Raw genomic sequence first — 20,706 nt, 5'->3', positions numbered from 1 at the left:
AGGAAACGTGGGGTACAAATGTCATAATAAATAAAACAGTAATATGTTTCTACTCTCTCTTTTTTGAACGCATTTGATTATTCGCATTTATTTGAAAGGCTGGATAAAAATCCCTCACAATGCAACCCTGCATGTAAAGTAAAAGGTAAGTCTACTGATAGCTGGGTCTGTAGAGAATGAGATTCTTTAATATCAGCTTGGCTGGGTTCAAGCCCCACGTTGGGCAAGAAGATTCCTCGTGCTCCCTTCCCAACCTTCAATTCTGCGGTCCCGGGTGTCCCTCTGAATATACGGAACTGACTCCAATCATGCATATGGGAGCGAAGGCACCGAGGCCTCGAGGCTGAGCTAATGGCGCGCCCACAGTATAGGAAGGCGCGGCGTCACGGCACGTCACGCGCCGCCCGAGCGCCTATTTCAAGCGGGCGAGAGGGACGGAGGCGCCTCCGCCTGGGCGCCAGGCCTCGGGAATCCCCGCTTTCTTCCCTTCCTTTCCCTCCGCGGGAGGGAGAAGCCTCGGCGAGCTGCGGCGCGAGCTTTGCGGCCGGGAGTTTCCTCAAGGAAGCGGCTGCTCCGGAGAGGCAGCGTGCCGCGCCCCTCGGGAGGCGTAGGCGGCCAGCCGCAGCGCGCCACCACCGGCTCTCCATTTGCGGCTGCAAGGTGTCTCCGCGGGGGAATTTCGGGGTCCGGAGATGGCGGCGCGAGGGGCGCCCCGCCGGCGGGTTTAGTTGCCCTCGCGCCCTTTGCAGCTGAGGCCGCCGCCGCCACTATGGTGCCGAAAAGGTGAGTGGAGTCTCCAAGCAAAGTCTCGCACTTCGCACGCTCCTTCCTGGAGCTTCTCTCTCAGCTAGTTGTTGCTTTGCTTGCAGGCCAGGTGGCATAAATTTGCTTGCATACGATATTTAAAGAGAAGATAACGCTGAGGCGATTTCCTACACTTGGATGTTGCTCTATGCTGTATTCCGATCGCTGCTGCTGCTATTATTATTATTAAAATGTTGCTTGCATTGATATGCTTTTAACAGCAATCAGGCACCTTTGCTGAAACTTAAGCATTACTAAATTGAATGGAAACAACCCTAGTGCAAGCTGGGGTGATCCAGGCTTTATTAATTAAATTGTTTTCGTCTCGAAGGAGCCTAGGGTAGCAAACGCATCAAGAGTAATGCAACCAAAAGTAAAGGCATTTTAACATTACTTTCTGGATATATGTATTGAATGGCTGCTAGTCAGGACAGGGAAATGAAGCTGGTATGCTAGTAGACAGAACTCATGATTTTTGACTACTTTGTAAGACAGGCTTTTTTTGTGTGAGACGGTCCCGCTCAATTCAGCTAAACAACTGAAAGACATAATACAAATGGCTCATCTTTATTGATACTATGGCATTTTTGTAATATAGTTACAGTTAGCTTGTGGGATTCTTCTTTGTAAGTTTTGAAAGGTGACAAATAGAAACGTCACAATTGAATTTGTGACTCAAAACACTCTGGCGGTGTTAGCCCAGTGTTGTGGAAGTGGTTAGTGAAACTAACCACAACATAAGCAAACCTGAATACCAAGAGAATGAGACAGGAATAAATAGAACATGAATTGAGTAAACAAACACTTTGAAACAAATTCTGATGGCCTTTATTTCTCAGTGGTTGGAAACCAGCTGTTCCTGACCATTGTTTGTGAAAGAGCAGGTATACTTCCTGATTCAGAACCAGTGCTTCAAATAAATATAATGCAATCGTGTTAGAAACAATTGAATAATCTTGATTATCTTGGTAAAAGGGTGGTGCTTTCTTGGCTATATCTGCTTAACAGCACAACGTATGCTTCTGGACACATTAATTTTGCAACAGCATTGCCCCAGCATCACAATGCTGAAACAAATGTTTAGGATCACACACTAACAATAATCTATACTGCATTGTAGCTATGGCAGGGATGTTTCTGGTACTGATTGACTTGAATTGGTGTGAATTAGTTGACTGCAGGTCCCAACATGACTAATTGTCTGTCAGAGATTGAGGTGTGTAACCACCAGGGAAAGGCACCCTGGATATTTAGTTATTTTATTTATGAAAACATTTCTGTACAACTATTTCATAAAATATATCAAAGTGGTAATTTTTTAAAAGAAAGATGAACATGAGACATCACTTAACCATTGTGGAAAGGTGTATTCTTAATTGCCTGCATAGAAAAGTTTCCATCAGGCATTTAAAAGTTGAAACAGAAGGCAACTACTGAATCTCTGTTGGCAGAGGCTTCCACAATACTGGGATATAAGGACTATTTCCTCATTTGTAATGAGAAAGATGGAGCTATTTTGAATGAAGTTTAGCAGTCACATCTATTAATACTGAAGAATCTGTGCCTGCACGCAAAAGCTCATACGAATAACAAACTTAGTTGGTCTCTAAGGCAGTGTTTCCCAACCTTTTTTGGGCAAAGGCACACTTGTGTCATGAAAAAAATCTCGAGGCACACCACCATGCCAGATGGGGAAAGGTCACTTTTTACTTATGTAAAAAAAAATAAAAAAATAGTAACAGCATAGAAGGTAATGGTAGATGACTGTTAGGGTCTCCCCCCAAATGCAGAATTCTATTAATATCTTCCTTAGCGAGCCGCGTTAACCCCTGTAATGCTTTCTATAGAGTAAGCATAGGGGACACTGGGGGATGTGGAACCAAGGGGGCAGTGGGCCAAAAGAGTTCGGGATCTACTGCTTTAAACAGAAATAAGAGCCAGTGGGTTCTTCCTTTTTTAAAGTATCGTTTCAGCGGGGACAGCAGTCCGGATTTCCAAAAAGCGGCGCTTTTTTGCGTCTGAGCAAAGAAGAGAGAGAGGGGAAAAAAGAGAGAGAGATTGATTTGTGGCTGCGCAAAGGGGGGAGGAGCCCAGGAGTAAAAGTAGGAAGGACGAAGGGAGGGGAAAGGAAAGTTAATAGAAGGAAAGGCGGGTGGGAGAGAAAGAGAAAGAAAGAGGGAAGGAAGGGGGGAAGAGAAGTGGAAAGGAGGGAGACCGAGGCGGGGGAGAAGCGTCTGGAGAGTTGCTCCGAAGTTTGGGGGGCCGCGGGGGTGGGCGCACGTCCCAGGAGGCGGAGGCCAGCCCGGGCTGGGAGCCGCGCCGCGGCCCGGGGGCGGTAGGCGGACCGCGGCTCCTAGGATGTGGAAAGGGGACGGCGGCGCAGGGGGAGGAGACCCGCACGGCTAGGGCAGTGCGCAGGGGGAGGGGAGCGGGCCGGAGGCGGGCGAGGGGGGCCGCGATCCCGCGCGCCGCGAACATGGCCTCCTTCCCCGCGGGCCCCGCCGAGCCCCCCGGCCGGGGAGGGCGGCGCGCCCCCGCCGCCGGAGGAGAGCAGAGGCAAGAGGAGGAGGACGAAGGCGCTGCCGAGGAGGCGCGCCAACTTCTGCCAACTTCGGCGCCCGCCCCGTCGCCGCAGGCTCCTCCCGGCCGAGAGCCAGTGGACGGCGGCGGAGCAGGAGGAGGAGGATCGGGTTTGGCGACGGCTGCTGCGTCCTCTCCAAGCGCGGGGCTGGCCTCCGCCGCGCCCGATCCTCCGCGCTCGCCCGCTTCTCGGCGGAGCAGGTCTCGTGCGGGTGCGAGGCGCTGCTGCAGGCAGGCGACCCCGGCCGGCTGGGCCGCTTCCTGGGCTCGCTGCCGCCCGGCGCCGAGACGCCGTGCGACTCGCCCGCCTCCCTCCCACGGCACACCAGGCAACGTCTCGCGGCACAGTAGTGTGCCGCGGAACACCGGTTGGGAAACACTGCTCTAAGGTGCTACTGGAAGGATTTTTTTTAAATTTTGTTTCAACTACAGCAGACCACCACGGTTACCTACCTGTATCTAGATCTATTAATACTGCTATGTATATAGGTCTGTATCACATGTAAAAAAACGAGGTTCCAGCATTCATATATTAAAAGTGCCATGGGTAGCAAGGAATAGAGGTGATGCTACTCCATACCAATGAGTAAAATCACACAAAAAGCATTGGTTCTAAAATGGCTTAGTTTCTTCCCCCTGAACCTTCAAGGCAGAGGGGGAGCTAGCTGCTCCAGCACCTGGAGCGGCACACACGGTGTGTACCCAGGGCGGGGCGAGCGTCCAAAGGGGGCGCCGCGGAGAGCATCCCAGGAGCATCCCTGGGGGTTGCGGGCGGGCGGCACGCCGAATGTCACACACCCTCATTGATTACACCCGGGGTGGACCATCCCCCTTCCTCCTCCCCTTCTTCAAGGACAGCAAATTAATAAATATAAATACAGTCACAAAAGCACAAACGCACATGAGAGTTGGTGTAATGGTTCAAAACATAGTCTGGACTGAAGTGAAAACATAGTCTGAACTGAAGAGAGCCACAATCTCCTGGCTTCAGGCCGTTCCCATAAGCAACACAGAGATAAAAATATTGACCTGCCTTCTTAGAATCATATGGTTGGAAGGGAACTCAAAATGCCGTCTAGTTTAACCCCTGGCAATACAGCAAATGTGCCCCCCCCCCCAAAAAAAAAAAACTTACAAAGGAGTCTTTCACCATCTAAGCAGCCTGTTCCACTGTCCCAACAGCTCATACCAACAGAGAATCCTTGTTGATGTTCAGTTAGCATTCCCTTTCTTGTAACTTGAACCCTTTGGTTCTGGTCTTATCCTTTGGTGCAACACAAAACAAATTTCCATCACAGTTATTGGGTTGTTGTGTACAAAAAGAAGAAATTCTGAAATATGGAAATACCTGTGAGGACTGCAGAAAAAAATTCTAAAGTTGCTATTATACAGTCTTTCTATCAATATTTGTTGTTTAGTTGTGTTTTACAAATTCTGAATATGTATTTAGTGGTTTATAAAATTCATGCCTCGTAATCTGTTTTTATTTTGTTTCAGCTTTGGATTTATGATGTTCCTTTGGGTTCAGACAGCTGGTAAGTTATGAATGCATTGTTTGCTATGCTCAAATATAAAGCAAACCTTTAAATATGCTGATAATGCGGATGATCAGTCCTGTCTTTTCCCTAAAGTTCAGGGTGGACTGCAGAAATGCAAAGCCACTTTAAAATATACAGATAACTAAATTAACATTTCAGGTAATAATCATACTCTTAATACAATTCCCATAATGCTTTCTCTTACCCAGGAGAGCTGCCGTGCTAGAATCTCCTGTTAATGTTTCCCCCTCAGAGAGGTTCTGTGTCTTTAGTAGGTGCACTGCTGGAAGGTAATCAGCATACGCATTGCCATATTTGCATGCTAGGAAGAGCTGTATCTGTTCAGTGCCTTGTGGCATGGAAGATGTGGCCATGGACTCTTGGAGAAGAGTCTGAGAAGACCCTGAGACTCAGTTAAGTTTCACTTGGACTCAGTTGCTGTGACATAGGTAGAAGGTAATCAACAAGAAATCAGTAATAATAGAGATGCCATGAGGGCTTTCCCTATTAGACCGAGGTCACCTTTCCATTAGAGTGTATAATATCAAGTGAACTCAAACTAGTGAATTAAGTTATTCTCTGCAGTGGGAATGAAAAGAAATGTGGCCCCAGTAAAACTGGATTTTATGGAGACATTCGTGAAAAGAATATGTTTAATTTCCCATTTTTTCTTTATAGCTAACATATCAGTCACTGGCATAATAGGAAGTACTGTTGAACTGAGATGTGATGAGTTAAATGGCACATTCATCTTAAATAACTTTCGAGTAACATGGCGAAAAGAAGGGGAAATAAAGTGCTTTGTAGAAACCTATGATTCTGATGAAGATCTGACTTCATACCGTGAGAAAAACCAGTGTGCAGACTTCAGAGACAGGACTCGGTTTAAGGAGGAACTGAAGGAGGGCAAGTTTACTCTGCAACTGTTAAGGATCACTCCTAAAGATGAGTTCACATATACCTGTGTGGTACTAAAGAAGAATGAAGAAGGAAAATTTGAAGTACATAGAGAAGTAAAAACAAACCTCAAAGTGGCAGGTAAAGCAAATGTTTATAAAACATCAGTGATAAATTCCTGTTTTTTTGCCAAACTTTGTGTATGTCAGAGAATGGCATAGAGGTGTGTTCAAGTGTGTTTCTGAGTTAACACGGGGCACAGAGGAGCAATGGTGTTTTTAAACAAGAAAATGTACTTGGCATACCAGGGGCAATCCAGTCCATTGCCACGTCCTTTTTCTCCCACTCTGCATGGCTCCCTGAGCAAGGGTCATAGGAAACTGCCTTGGTCCATCTAGCTCAGTGTTGCCTACACTGGCTGGCAGCAGCTCGCCAGGGTTTCAAATAGGAATCTCTCACAACCCTACCTTGGAGATGCCTAGGACCTTCCGCATGCTGCAAAGCAGATGCTCTACCATGGAAGTAAGGGCCTTTCCCCTGGCACTGCCGTGTCAGCACCCCTCCTGTTCATGGAGAGCTTTTCGCAGAGGAGAGCTGAAGGTGTGTAGACCGAAACCTCATTCACCCCAACAGCCCATGAGGTCACAGTCTATACTACAACGCTACTTCCAATATTTCTGGTTCAACAGTAAGGCATCAACCTGGCAGTACAAGTTACTTGTGTGTGCAAACAGGACCCTACTCCCACTGCGTGTGTTAGTGAAAATCCTTCTCTCAACCTTTTATACTGACAACAGCTCCAGACTGTGTTAAAATATGTCGCCCTTACTTTCCCCCCAGCAAATTACAGCGCTCCAGTTCTAACTCACATTCCATCTGGAGAAGAAATGACATTTAATTGCACTTCTAGCCATGGATACCCACAACCAAAAGTTTATTGGGTAAATCATACTGACATCAGCCTCTTGAACTCAACTCAACAGTATACTAGAGCGCCTGACGGGACGATCACTGTTTTCAGTACGTTAACAGTTAAAGCAGCTACTGCTATCAAGTTAGAGTGTACAATTGAGAATGAGCAGCTGCACCAAAATCTAACTGCCACCAGTAAGTTGATGTTCTTCATTTTATCTTCTCTCAAATATTTTTCATGCACGGTGAAATATTTATAGCGAAGAACAAATTTGTCAAGTAAGCTAAAAAAACAACAACTACAGTGTAATTCATGTCCAGAACCCAAAAAAACTTTACTTTCTGATCATTTGTCAGCTAGAACAAAAGCCTTTGGCCTCTTAAATAGAGAGGAAAGCTTCAAATTTAAATTCAGATGCAATAAGAAATCATATAGGTTCCAGGGCAGGCTACTTAAAGCCTTCGAACAAACTATTGGCAGGTTAGCTCATATCAGAAGGTGACATTTGGCCCACCTACTCCTGCTGCATCTTTGCTATTAAACAGACCTACCTTAAATCATAACAACTTTTGTTTCAATTCTGCTCGCTGGAATGCCGTTTTTAAAACTCAGCAGTTGTGAAGTCTGTTATCTGGCTGACCTTGAGGGAGGTGGGAGCTGGATGAAAGGCTATAACTCATCTGGGAGTGTATGTAACTCCATGACTTAGATATGCTTAAGGAAAGTCTCAGGGTTATGACCAAAGTTTTCCATCCTTTTACATGCAGTGTGCAAATTATTAGGATAAAAGTTCCTTTTGCTAAAAGGTGATTCTTAAGTTTCATTGTATTTTAGTAAAATCCAGTTTTTGTGCATGTGTTGTAAAGCATAAAAACAGTTTAGTTTATATAAACATAAAAACGGTTTATGTTGTTTGCAGACCTGTTCTGTCTGAGCCTTTTAAAAAAACCTCTCCTTCTTCTCCCCTTGGCATTGTTTCTATTTAGTTGACACGAGCAGTCCTGAAAATAGCCCCTCGGTTGATAACAGCCCAAGTAAGACAAAAGGTGTAGTTCTGGCTTCTGTTGCAGCTGTCTCAATAGTCATTCTACTTATTTTGTACATCGGGTGGAAGAAAAGGAGGACTTCTGTTCTAATGACTTACACTGGTAAGTGAACAGTACACCCAGTTTAACAAGCCCTAAGGAGTAGGAGTAGAGAAGCAGTGGTTCATCCCCAAGACTTCCAGAATGGTTAAACGAGCATTTCTGAGACAGCAATACAGCTGATACTTTGTGTAGACAACCAGAGTAGCTTGTCATGTAGAGTATACATCTTCACCCATGAATCTCTTCCCATGATTACCAGTAAGGTTTGCCACAGTCCACATTTCAAGTACACACCAGGTTTAGCAAGACTGAAGTGGACCCGCTGTTGAGATCACTGGAAGGGTATGTAGCATTATCTCCTTGAGTGGAGGAAGACAGCTAGTTTCTAATGAAGCGGGACCTATTTTAAGATCTGTTAGCATTCACCCTAGGCCTCAAACCACTTTCCACTTTCACTCCCACCTACTCCATTTGCATGCCTGCTTGTGAAAACTGAAATGATGCTGTAGTGGCCCATCCTACAACCACAAACTTAGGAAAACAGGCATGTGAAAGGGGAAACTGAGGAGATTAAAAGAAAGACGTGTTGTGCTGCACTTATTGTAGTCCATTCTCAAAATATGGGGATACTTCAGAGTCGGCCTTCTCAAAGGAAGCCTGCCACATCTTATTTGTTGTCTCCGTTCATCCTGGCTTGCTCTGGTTGCTAGAACATGTAGGTTTCCTTTTTACAAATAGCCCTTGCTACAATAGGAGCTGAAGAACAAAGTGCTAACTTTGGACAACCTGTGGACAACGTATGGCAAATCTCCCAAAAAAGAGGGCCAGTTGTGTAATATGCACTTATCATGAAAAGCTACTGGCTAGAAATGCCTTTAGGCTTCCTTCTGTAAACTTCGTTGCTGGTGTAGAGCAGAGGTTGGGGAAGCTAATGTCTTCCAGATGGTGACGGACTCCCATCAGCTCAAGCCAACAGGACCAGTGGTTAAGGATGTTGTAGTCCAACAGCCACTGGAGGGGCTCATGGCCCTCATCCCTGGGGTAGTCACTCTGCTTCTAACTCAGGATTCTACTAATGCATAATTCAGGATTCCCATTGGGTCAAAGACAATATGCTCCCCTCCCAAAAAGACTCTAGCCACACTTGTACTAAAGAGAACTAATAATGTCAATAAAGAGAGCCAATAATGTCACCATGGCCAAGTATTCTTGGCTCCCATGCCATTCTTATTGATGTTTATGGCTCAGCTGTATTTATTTGTTTCACTGGAATAATGGCTTCCGCCTCCAAAACATCATCTGGGTCTACCATATGCTAATTGTTACTTAAAACAATGTTGTCATATCAAAGCAATCAGAACAACATTGGCCATAGCAGCTTACTCAAATAAGAAAACCACAAAATAAACGAAGCATAGAATCAGTCCCACATCTGCAGAGCATCTGATTAATCATAGATGCCTTCCAGGTCATATCCATCCGTAAATTCCTAAACTTGCTTGCCAACAAATGTTGGCAAGGGTAATGAGACACTCAGTGTTTGTAGACAGTAAACCTTCCATTCATCATGTTGGGGTTTTTCATCTTGTGCACTTTCATGTAATCCTGGCTCAACAGACAGTTCCTTCTCTTGGTGTCAACTCAAATTAGACTAGCTGTCTCTCTGTAATTCCTATTTAAAATATGCCATTGAACTTCCTTCCCTTTGTGATGTCTTGAGTCCTTGTGTGCCATCTTGAAAGCAGTTTCAATGGTCCTCATTCTATTTAGAATACACAACCACGTGTAATACACCTCAGTCCAAAAGTTCTACAAATCTTTTTCCCCTATCAATTGGTGTTCATAAAAATAAAGAATCAAACAACACAGTAGTCAGTAGAAAATGGTTCACTTAGCCCAGTAGTGTTTTCCTGAAGAATGCATACGTATTTCGGACCCCTAAACTGAAATTTTGTACTGATAAGAACATACATTTTAGCTTGATGCAGAGCTCTGAGCATCTTGTAGCTCCCTTTACAATATTTTTGACATAAGAACTTGCATACTTTTCTGGGTTTGCTCATTTCTTTCTCTTGCAAATAAAAGTTGGTCAGTGCTGCAACTGGGCTATATCTAGCTAATGATTCCTCTTATCAGGATATTGTGGTCCCTTGGCTTCCCACATTTTGGGAGCTCCATTGCTCTGAACATTCAGAGTGCTTGGATGCTGTCATGTCCCAAAGGAAATAAATTTAGGCTGGGTCCTAACCAGGGCTATTTTCAGCCAGAACTCAGTTCTGGCACCTCTCAGGTGGACGCCCTTGCCATTATAAGAGAACCAAGGGCATTCATGGTGTGTTCCGGCACCTTCTTTTCTTAAAAATAAAAATAAAAAATAGCGCTGGTCCTAACAAACCAGACACCATTATTTTGATTTGTTAGCCCTTGTTGCTGTGACAGCTGTAGATGGGCAAGACAAGAGGCCTTGGGGGGGGGGGGCGGAAATGGAAATTCTCTGGCAGCACCAGGGTTTGATGTTTTAATCCTGTCCTACTACATAACATTTCTGTAATCTGACCCATATAACATTTGTACATTCTGTTGTGTGTGTGTTTTTTTAAAGCTCCTGCTGAAATAGGAAACAGAAATTTTGGACTGCCAGAGTAATGTTGCCTGGAAACATTCCCACAGAGACTGATGGTTGTGAGTTTTCTATCTGCAGCAGAGCATGGACTGGAGCAGAACACTTATGTCCTGCCAGCAGCTTGCCATGTTTACCCTTCTACTGGTGAAAGGCAGAATGCTACCTGGCCCACGTCTGATAGATAAAGGCTATGCTATAAAGTTAGTCCACCAAATGAAACCCAGAAGGGGCACACTTCTTGGGCACAGCTCAGAACTGATTCTGTGGGGGGAGTCAACATACACCTTTGAGCTTTCCAAGGACTGCTTCACTTGTTAATGACATTTTGGTACTGAAGAAATTCACGGAGGAGCATTTTGTCAATGGCTTAATGGAGCTTCTTTGTTCCACAGCAGCATATGCCAGTGACTAGAACTTTCATGCCTTGTTTTTCGGCTTCCTCGAAGCAAATGATTGGCCTCTTTTGGAAGTAGACTGCTGGACTAGATGGACCTGATCCAGCAAAGGTGGTCATCTTCTGAAGTGTGGCGGCACTTCTGAGCCCAGTCTTCCAGTGGTGGTATAGAACGGAAGATTGACATGGAATCAGTCCCCCAACATTAGACCCAGAGGTCTGGTTGTATAGGACAGACACATGAGGACAGCTGTCTTTTTTTTGGGGGGGGGGTATATGCCATGGACACCACCTCCAGGTAGGTGGGCAGGTCTGTTAATCAGTTGGGAATATGATCCTCTACACCAGACATCACTTTGGGACCAAGTTAGGCTGGAGTTCTTATCTCAGTTTAATGGCTTCATCACAATCTGAACGTCAACATATGCGTCTTACCTACGTGGGAACCATATTAACTGCAAGCTCTGCCACTGTTGAAGGCGAAGCAATCTTGGGCAAAAAATGAAAAGGCCTTGGGCTAATTATGATTGCTTTTCCCCTGTTAGATACTTCAGCCAGTTAACAGTCAGCCCAGTTGTGTAGCAATAGCAAATGGAATGTTTCAAATGCTGGCATGTGAATGCATTACCATTTGCCAGAGGTTTTTCAAGAGCAGCTTTAGTGGACAGACATCTCATTCCAGTACAGCTGCAAAATCTAAACAAACCAAAGGCTGGGCTTCAGACATGCAAGATTGCAAAGACAGGAACTTGTAAATCCTAGTTGTAATATTTCATCCCAAGTATTCTATGCATTTGCAGGGGAAGTGTCACGTGCATTTACAGGTTGAACATTGAAGGAGTACAGACAGCTCTGCTCTGTTCATGCTTCCTCATGAACAGTGTATGCAGCAGAAGGAATGCAGGGCTCTGGATTTGTGCAAGTGTTCGTATGATTTACTGAGTTTTTGGCTTCATGTTGCCAGTGTGCTAAGTCCGAACTGGAAGATATGATGGCAAGGTAGGCTTGTGGAGATAGCAGCACACAGCGAATGGTGATACATGCATTAATCTGGGGTTTTATTAGTAGATTGGATTATTTCTCTTAACCCTTTATGCCATGCTTAGCCATCTGAGTGTTAGAAAGGGGCAGTTTCAACTTGCCATGTTGACTAAATTACCTTAGAGGGTACATGGAGCTTTCTGGATCTCACTTAACACTTTTCAAGTAAAAGCTCAGGGTTACCATGGAAGTCCTCAGGATGCATTTATATTAATTGATCCATACAGTTAAAATTTTGGCGTGCTAAATCAAAATCTGTTTAGCCCCGTGACATCTGTGTTGATTGGCATGATAAAGTAGACAAATCTTGGGGCACATACTTTAAACAACGTACTTTATCAATTCAGTCATCATAGACACCAGAAAAGCAGTGTAAATTACAGCCTTGATCAAACCAGAAGACTTGAATTGTTTATTAGAGAGCCAGTGGAATTCTATTGATGTTCTTGTTACAACTCAGTCCTAAATACTTGGGAAAGTATTCAGTTATTTCCTAAGTAAGCATTGTTGAAAAACCTGCCTTAAAAGCACCATTCTGCATTTTTACTCTGCAAATATTGTGCAATAGATGAGCTGAAAAGTCTTATGAAGCTAATACTTCACTTAGTTAATCTCACAGGGATATCATCTATTTGACTTTACAATAATTTTTTTTTATTTCTTTGTTTATAAATTCTGCAATGTGAATGTGAAACTTTGGTCTGTTTCTTCCCAAACAAATCATGTCCTGGTTGTTTTGCTCTAGTGCACTGTGATAAAATGGGTTTTCACACTGTTCGGTGGAAACTTCAGATTTTACTTATCTCAATGCAGATAACTCATTTTTTCTCATCCCACCCTTCACCTCCTATTCCCTCACTGACAAAAGTCGGATACTTCCACTGCTACCAGCAAAGGAAAAACAAATTGGAATTTTCCAGTTATAAACACTTGTGCCCTGCATGAAGCATTATCTTTCATTTCTTTAGAAGTTTACTGAAGACTGATCTTTTAGTGCAGGATCTACCTGATGTATAAGATTGGACCTTGTACACAGTATTTTTGCATGGCATTTTAATTGTGTTTTTATCACATTGTTTCAGTGTTTGTATGTTTTATACTGTTGTACACTGCTTGGAGATCAAGCATGCACCTTCAATGTACTCTTTTTGGCGCCTACTCAAAACATTCTTGTTTAGACAACCCTACTCAGATCCTTAGAAAGTTGAGGTAACTTGAATCTGTTTTAGTATTTAAACTTTTGTATGTTTTGAAGTATGGCTGTGAATTTTTCTTGAACTTAATTGCTTTATCTCTTTGCAAGCTGCTTTGAGGCTTTTTACAATCGTGGTGTGTAAATTTTATTAAATAAATGAATACATATTTTTTGAAAATGTTTTTAAACCAATGTAAGCTCAGTTTTCCTTTGAACAAAGAGCCAGTTCCTAGATGATGATTAAATTTTATTATCCATCCTCCTACAGATGGTCTCAGGGTGGAATCCAACATTATACAGTGGTACCTCGGGTTAAGTACTTAATTCGTTCTGGAGGTCCGTTCTTAACCTGAAACTGTTCTTAACCTGAAGCACCACTTTAGCTAATGGGGCCTCCTGCTGCCGCTGCGCCACCAGAGCATGATTTCTGTTCTCCTCCTGAAGCAAAGTTCTTAACCCAAGGTAGTATTTCTAGGTTAGCGGAGTCTGTAACCTGAAGCGTATGTAACCTGAAGCGTATGTAACCCGAGGTACCACTGTATAGCAGTATAAAATGCAGCATTAAAAACAGACTTAAAACACTACAATCGCAACCAGCACAAGTTATGCAGGGTTTTGGATTTGCAGTTCCTCTGTGTTCAATTCTCCTACCCCCAGTTCATTAAAAACCCATCAAATGTTTAAATGAATTACGCCTGGCAACCACCTCCACCCAGTTGCAGCCTGTGCCATGGGTTACAACAGTGAAAACACAATCCTTAAAAAGCAGTTTAGAACAACATAAAATTGCAGAAATAGGATGGGTCCTAAAAAACAATAACTATAAAATGTCAAACAATAGAAGTCCTGCTTTTGCCCCCCAGGCAAACCAAGTGGCTATATCAGGAGTGGGGAATTATTTTCCGCCTGAGGGCTTGTGGGAGTTGCATGCCTGTGGTGGGCTGTGCTAGAGGCCAGAGTAGATGGAGCAAATGGGTGTGTCTTATTGCTCCATACAGCCAACAGGCAGGAGGTCTCTACACACATATACCCTGACTCTCTCCATATTTTTTCATTCAGCAAATGAAGGGCCTGACCACAGTTCAAAGACACATTCCAAGAGAGCATGAGCAAGCCAGATAGAGGTTGCAGCCGTGGAAGAGAGTCCCCAGAGCTTGTCAGAGAGGACTAGAGGGTTCACGGACAGAAAGTTTGATATTCCTGAGTTACTTACATACCATGGTAAGTTGCATTTTAACCAATGATCATCTGTCTTCCCTTGATTTTATATTCTAATTCAATCAGCCACTTCTTTTACTGTGTTCCACCCTTGGTGATCAGAGATTCACTGGACTTCAGGTATAGGAGGAGATTTTATAGCCACTTGCTCAGTTTATTTCCTAGTTAAACGACAAAGAACTATTCACATTTTGGATCTTTAAGTCAATGATCTCAGAACATCCACCCCCACCCCAGTATCCCCTCAAATTCTAGGTTTATGGGCTTCCCATAGACATTTGGATCTCCACTTTGGGAATAGAATGAACCTTGGGCCTGATGTTGTGATCTTACCAGTATAGTTAAGGAAAGGAAAGGTTTCTCAAAAGTGTTTATTTTAATATTATGTATCTCAAACTCTTTAAACACATTTCAGCTCCATTACTCTTAGGTGTCTGATGAATGCTAAACCTGGTACCAACCATTAGGTTTATAAACATTGGTGAATAAAGCAATATTAAGAAAGAGGAGACCCTGTCCATATTTCCTTAACACATATATGGTACATTTGCATATGCTGTTGACTGGGCTGAAAAATTGTACTTAAAACTTTTTAGTCAGATCAGAAAGGGGCTGGTTTTATTTTCAAACAGTAGTCTCTCTTACAATCACCACTCTTCCTGTTTTCTTCATAGTTCATGTAAAGTTTAATGTTGAATTCAACTAAATTTGAAGGCAAGTTCATGCAATCCACTGAAGTTGCCATACTTGAGGTTTTCTAAATGTCAATTCTTTCATCATGTGCTAATGAGTCTGCTCTCATTATTGCACATTTGTATCACTCATGTCCAAGCCCACTTCTTTTTTAGGTGACATGCTGACACAAGCAAAATAAGTACATTACATGATGGTTTCACACACAACTGCCAAGCTGTTGGTCCATTGCTTATCAGGTTTGCCCATTGATTCAGGCTATCACTTGCCTGAAACTCAATCTAGTATACGCAGCAGATTCTTGAATCTAAAGTACACATCAATAACATGAGCAATGTGGATGTTGATTATAACAGAGTGCAATTATGAGAGTCATTGTAGTCTTTGATAAACACCCTTGGAATGTTTTGTGAATAGTTGCCTCCCATTTTTCTTTCTTGATACTTCATGAAGCCTTAGCCAGTGTGACTTTGCATATTATGCTTCACTTTGGAAATGTTTAGAGAAGAGAAGCTATGTTGAGAAATGAATACTAGAAGTACTAGGTGGATTTTGCACTGGCAGTGCAATTGCCTGTCCTCATGCAGTGGATAAGGGGCATAGGTAAGCTTGCTGCAGGAAGGACAGGCTGTTAATGTTCTACCCCCTCTCTTTTAAAAACCGATCAGGATTGCACCTATGTACAAGAGGCAGGGATCACATAGCTCTGTTCCACTAGTCCTAGTTCTCATTTTCATAATATATTTTTAAAGGTAGTGTGTTCCTGAATACATGCCTGTAACCACTGGATGAAGATGAATCAACCTGACTCAGTCCAGATAGGATAGAGTTTAGAGGGGCCTGCTGAAAATTGGCAAACTCTTACAATGTGTTTCGGTGTCAGACAGGCACTCGTAGTTTGGCCTGGCTTGGCTTGCACTGCATGTGAGTTCATAATTTCTTCAGATAGCAGTCTAAGAGGAGATGTTTTGCCTCAATCTGGGAACTGTGTGAAACAAAGGTTCATACTTGAGAGCTAAAAATTTATCACATGGAGTGCAGTACTGAAAGATGTTTCCATTTACCCTCCTAGGAAAGTCCCACCATGTTTCCCTACTCCTACTCTTTTGGCCCTGGTCTAAGCAGATATGAAACTCTATTGTGCTATGACTGATCCTCTTTTTTAAAACTGACAGTATGTTGAGAAAATTTGAAGCAGTTGCAAACTTTGGTTTCTGGAGGGTTAGCCATGTTAGTTCGTTATGCTGAAAGCAACAGAGTCTCTTGGCACCTTAAAGACTAACAAATCTACTGTGGCCCAACCTTTCATGTGAAACCTAATCAAATACAGTGGTACCTCAGGTTACAGACGCTTCAGGTTACAGACTCCGCTAACCCAGAAATAGTACCTCGGGTTAAGAACTTTGCTTCAGGATGAGAACAGAAATCGTGCTGTGGCGGCAGGAGGCCCCATTAGCTAAAGTGGTGCTTCAGGTTAAGAACAGTATCAGGTTAAGAACAGACCTGCAGAATGAATTAAGTTCTTAACCCGAGGTACCACTGTACACAAAAAAGGTTAAATTACCGTATTTTTCGCACTATAGGACGCACCGGTCCATAGGACGCACCTAGATTTGGGGGGGGGGAATAAAGGGGAAGAAATTTATTCCCCCCCCCCCGCCGCCAAGCGCGGGGCTGAGGCGGGGGAAGCCCGAGCTTCCCCCTCCCCCAGAACGGGACCCAGAGCCATGCCGAAGCTGTGCGCAGCTTTGGCATCGCTCTGGGAGCTTGCGAGGCTGGGGGAGGAGGAAGCCCTCCGCCAGCCTCCAAACCATGTCGGGAGACAGCGGGATGGCGCGCTGCGCCTCTGCCGCTGTCTCCCGAGTTTGCGGGGCTGGCGACGGGGAGTAGCAGGCTTCTCCCCCCCGCCAGCCTTCTAGCCAAGTCGGGGGACAGCGGGAAGGGCGCGCTGCACCTCTCCCAAGTTTACGGGGTTGGCGATGGGGAGGAGCAGGCTTCTCCCCCCGCCAGCCTTCTAACCAAGTCGGGGGACAGCGGGATGGCGACGTTCCGCCTCCCCGCTGTCCCCCGAGCTTGTGGGGCTGGCGGTGGGGCTCTCCTGAAGCCTGGAGAGCGAGAGGGGTCGGTGCGCACCGACCCCTCTCGCTCTCCAGGCTTCAGCGAAAGCCTGCATTCGCACTATAGGACGCACACACATTTCCCCTTCATTTTTCGAGGGGGAAAAGTGCGTCCTATAGTGCGAAAAATACGGTAAATTCTGTCTTCTGCAGAATAATTTGCTATCAAATTTCTTAAATGCTAAAGTTAATAAATCAATGGGGCATTTCTTCCCTATTCTTTTAAAGAAAGATACCATACCATTTGAGGTAGATGGTCTTATTTTTATGCAAAAGGGGAATCTTTGCAATAATGAGAAGGAAACTCCGAGGGGGAGGCAAAGGGAATTTGGAGTGGAGGGCCGAGAGAGGAAGTGGTTTTACTCCCACCAGCGTAAATGATACTAAGGAAACGGAATTTGATTTCCCTTTGTAAAAGGGAACTATCATATTTCCTCAGCAGAGAGGATATCTGAGTTAAAAAAATTAGGTCATGAGATTCCAGGAGTAACCTATTATTAGCACATACGTTTAACAAAAATGTTCTGAAAATTCCACTTGCAAGTTGCAACTTGGGGAGTCCTGGTGGCGCACCAGATGATATTCTGCATAGTTTAGAGTACCAGAAGCGTTTTCAATATAAAGGCATTTTACAGCCCCCTCACCATCTTTTTTGCACAGACCCCAAATGGTTAGTGGGTTGTAAAGTGTACAATCAAGCGTGCAGCTTCAGTTAAAGATTTGCAGGTACTAGTGGACATCATTTTACCTGTCATATTTCTTGGGCGTCATAACTTTCCCACAGGTCCTAATGAGGAAACTTCTTTAGTATTGGTACTTAACAGTACAACTTGCCCCTACGGCTATGCTCCCATGCACTGACTTTACAATATTTTAGCTGTTATGGGGAGATATTTGTGTTTAGTAGTGTAGTGTTCTGTGCACTTAACCTGAGAAAAAACATAACAGATTGAGCATAGTGGGACTAATTTCCAAATAAGCATGCAGAGGAGTACACTGCTATTACCATAATGCAAGGATGGGGAGAACCTACTGTTTTTCAGATATTGTTAGACTCCCATCAGCCCCAGCCCCAAAAGGCCAATGATGGGAGTCCAACTTCATCTGGAAGGTCTCAACTCAGCCAACCCTGCGGTAACAGGGTTACATATTTAGCAATGATCTTTAAAGTTAGATCTAAAGTTGCCCAATTTATTTAATGGTGATTAGCTAGTCTTTTATGTATTGTATGTGTATGGATTATTAATGTATTTGGATGACTTTGTATGATTTTATTGTTTAGGCTTATGCCAATAAAGGCTAATAACAATAGCAACATAAAACTCTTGATTCGTTAAGAAGCTCTATAGTATTTTTGGCTTTTTGCCAATTCTAATCTACAATGTTATTAGGTAGGAGTAGACTCTATTGTCATGTGGCTTGAGCTAATCAGTATGTGCTTTCAAAAATTAAGCAATTGTTGAAAATGCATTACAGTAAGAAAAGGGCTTTGGCTTAGCCCACCACCACCATGTAGAACCTCAGTGACATAAGCTACTTACTTGACTATGTCCAGATAATATGGAATAAGATACATTTGACTACTTACTTGTGGTGACAGGTTGTCAAGACTCTTAAACAACATCTTCGCAGAGGCTACTTGACAGTGCATCCCAACAGGGCAGAGTAACCTAATTTCTGAGTAAGTAAGCACCAACCTTTGGTTTTGACTTTGTAACTAAATATACTGTGAGTTTGGCGCAGTGGTGATTGCAGAAGAATTTTGAGTACATTTTGCTGCGGATGGTTTGGTTCATGAGAGGTTCAGTCACTGGTTTGCACACAGCCTTTAGACTCTCCAGGTACCTTCCCGATACCAAACTTTAATAATTTCAGGGCACTTACCACACACCCAATCATGTTATGTTACACTGAATGAGACCATGCCTATATCTGATTTCTCAAGGGATATACAGTGGAACCTTGGTTCCTGAACTTAATCCATTCCGAGAGTCTGTTCGATTCCCAAAAAAGTTCGGGAACCAAGGAGTGGCTTCTGATTGGCTGCAGAAGCCGCGGAAGCAGTGCTGGGCGTTCAGCTTCCAAAGAACGTTCAAAAACCAGAACAACTGCTTTTGGTTTTTGTTCATCCAGGAGCCGGAACATTCGGCTCCCAAGGCGTTTGGTTGCTGAGGTTCCACTGTAACTGGTTTGAGGAAAGAGAAATTGACCCCAGCAAGTTACATTTTTTAAAAATAAGAAAAGCTGTGTAAGCTGCTCAGCATCAGTGGGACCAACTTTTATTGGTCCCAGCGCCTGCCAACCTAGCAGTTCGAAAGCACCCCCGGGTGCAAGTAGATAAATAGGGACCGCTTACCAGCGGGAAGGTAAACGGCGTTTCCGTGTGCTGCGCTGGCTCGCCAGATGCAGCTTTGTCACGCTGGCCACGTGACCTGGAAGTGTCTCCGGACAGCGCTGGCCCCCGGCCTCTTGAGTGAGATGGGCGCACAACCCCAGAGTCTGTCAAGACTGGCCTGTACGGGCAGGGGTACCTTTACCTTTACCTTTATCTGACTTTAAAGCATGGAAATCCCCAGAAAATTCCCTTAAGCCAGTTTGCCAAAAGTTCCTCCATGCAATGCACATGGGCAAGTCCCATTCTGTAAAAATTTCCTTTCCAGACAAATTATAATCTTGTATATGGGAACAGTGCCAAGTTGTGGCATTGGCAGCTGAACTAGTGAAGAGTTTATCCACATAAAACCAATAAATTGCTGTGTCTTGAGCGCTTTCACTTGATTGTGGATATTTCAGAAGTACAGGATCAGGTGCCACAGTGCAGGAAATTCCTCTATGCAGTGGGACTCTAGAAATCCATCCCTAGTCTAATAAGTATCATTTTCTTAGAATGGAGCTATTTGCACCATCTTGTGGATGTAATTATCCACAACAAACCTGTTAAGTGTGGACCTTGTTCATGTCTACCATATGCACATGACACACAACCTCGGTGGGCAACACTCCCTAGATACATGAAGGAACAGAGATGTTGCCCACACATAAGTTTAATACGGAAGTGGGGGAATACAGTATACAAACGTAGAGCACATTTATGCAACAATGCGTGGAACTGCTTTGACGAGTGCTTGAACTGGATATTAACAAAGGAAAGTGAGCTCACTATTTCCTGTGACATGTTTAACTATTACCTAACAGACACAGCAACAAATATTGCTTACTTCTTCTGTAGAGGAAAGATGCCAATTTGTTGAAAACACATAAAACCTGGGAGTCCTTTCCCAGCAGAGCTGCTGCTATCTTGAAATGACAGCTGGAACCTCTCCCAAATAGGAGGCTGGGACTTAACTTACTCATGAGTAAGGATAATGACCTGCCACAGAAAATAACAGGGTGGAATGCTTATTTAATTGTGGTCAGGGCAGCATGTTTGAAATGGGAATATTAATCGTTAATGGAACTTTATGATCAGCAAACTGATCCCAGTGGTTGCTGAACTTGTGGGTGGAAATACAAGAAAGCTAAACAAATCAGAGAAATTTAAAACCAAGATGTGACTGAAATCAGCTGGAAAAAGTTTCCTTCAAGGAGAAAAAAAAAATTAAGGA

General features: G+C 43.8%; 1 protein-coding gene across 3 annotated transcripts; it reads left to right on the top strand.

Moving 5' to 3' along the window:
* The first annotated feature begins 393 nt into the window (after nucleotides 1-393).
* Nucleotides 394-19,319, top strand: ICOSLG (inducible T cell costimulator ligand). Of its 3 annotated transcripts, none has more exons than XR_003706433.2 (7): nucleotides 394-783; nucleotides 4,882-4,919; nucleotides 5,601-5,960; nucleotides 6,660-6,926; nucleotides 7,719-7,880; nucleotides 14,133-14,294; nucleotides 18,702-19,319. XR_003706433.2 is itself a non-coding variant. In XM_028727325.2 (6 exons), the coding sequence occupies exons 1-6, from the start codon at nucleotides 770-772 to the stop codon at nucleotides 10,464-10,466; spliced, it is 885 nt and encodes a 294-aa protein (XP_028583158.2). In that variant the 5' UTR covers nucleotides 397-769; the 3' UTR covers nucleotides 10,467-13,265. The 3 variants fall into 3 exon arrangements, 1 of the variants encoding a protein (XP_028583158.2); XR_013392591.1 differs by lacking the exon at nucleotides 18,702-19,319 and adding an exon at nucleotides 10,423-11,836 and having other exon boundaries at nucleotides 397-783; nucleotides 14,133-14,288; XM_028727325.2 differs by lacking the exons at nucleotides 14,133-14,294; nucleotides 18,702-19,319 and adding an exon at nucleotides 10,423-13,265 and having other exon boundaries at nucleotides 397-783.
* The last annotated feature ends 1,387 nt before the right edge of the window (nucleotides 19,320-20,706 follow it).

The sequence above is a fragment of the Podarcis muralis genome, chromosome 4 (genome assembly GCF_964188315.1).
Source record: "Podarcis muralis chromosome 4, rPodMur119.hap1.1, whole genome shotgun sequence".
Taxonomy (NCBI): Eukaryota; Metazoa; Chordata; class Lepidosauria; order Squamata; family Lacertidae; genus Podarcis; species Podarcis muralis.
Note: the sequence above shows the minus strand (reverse complement) of the source record. Positions and strands in the feature narration are given on the sequence as shown.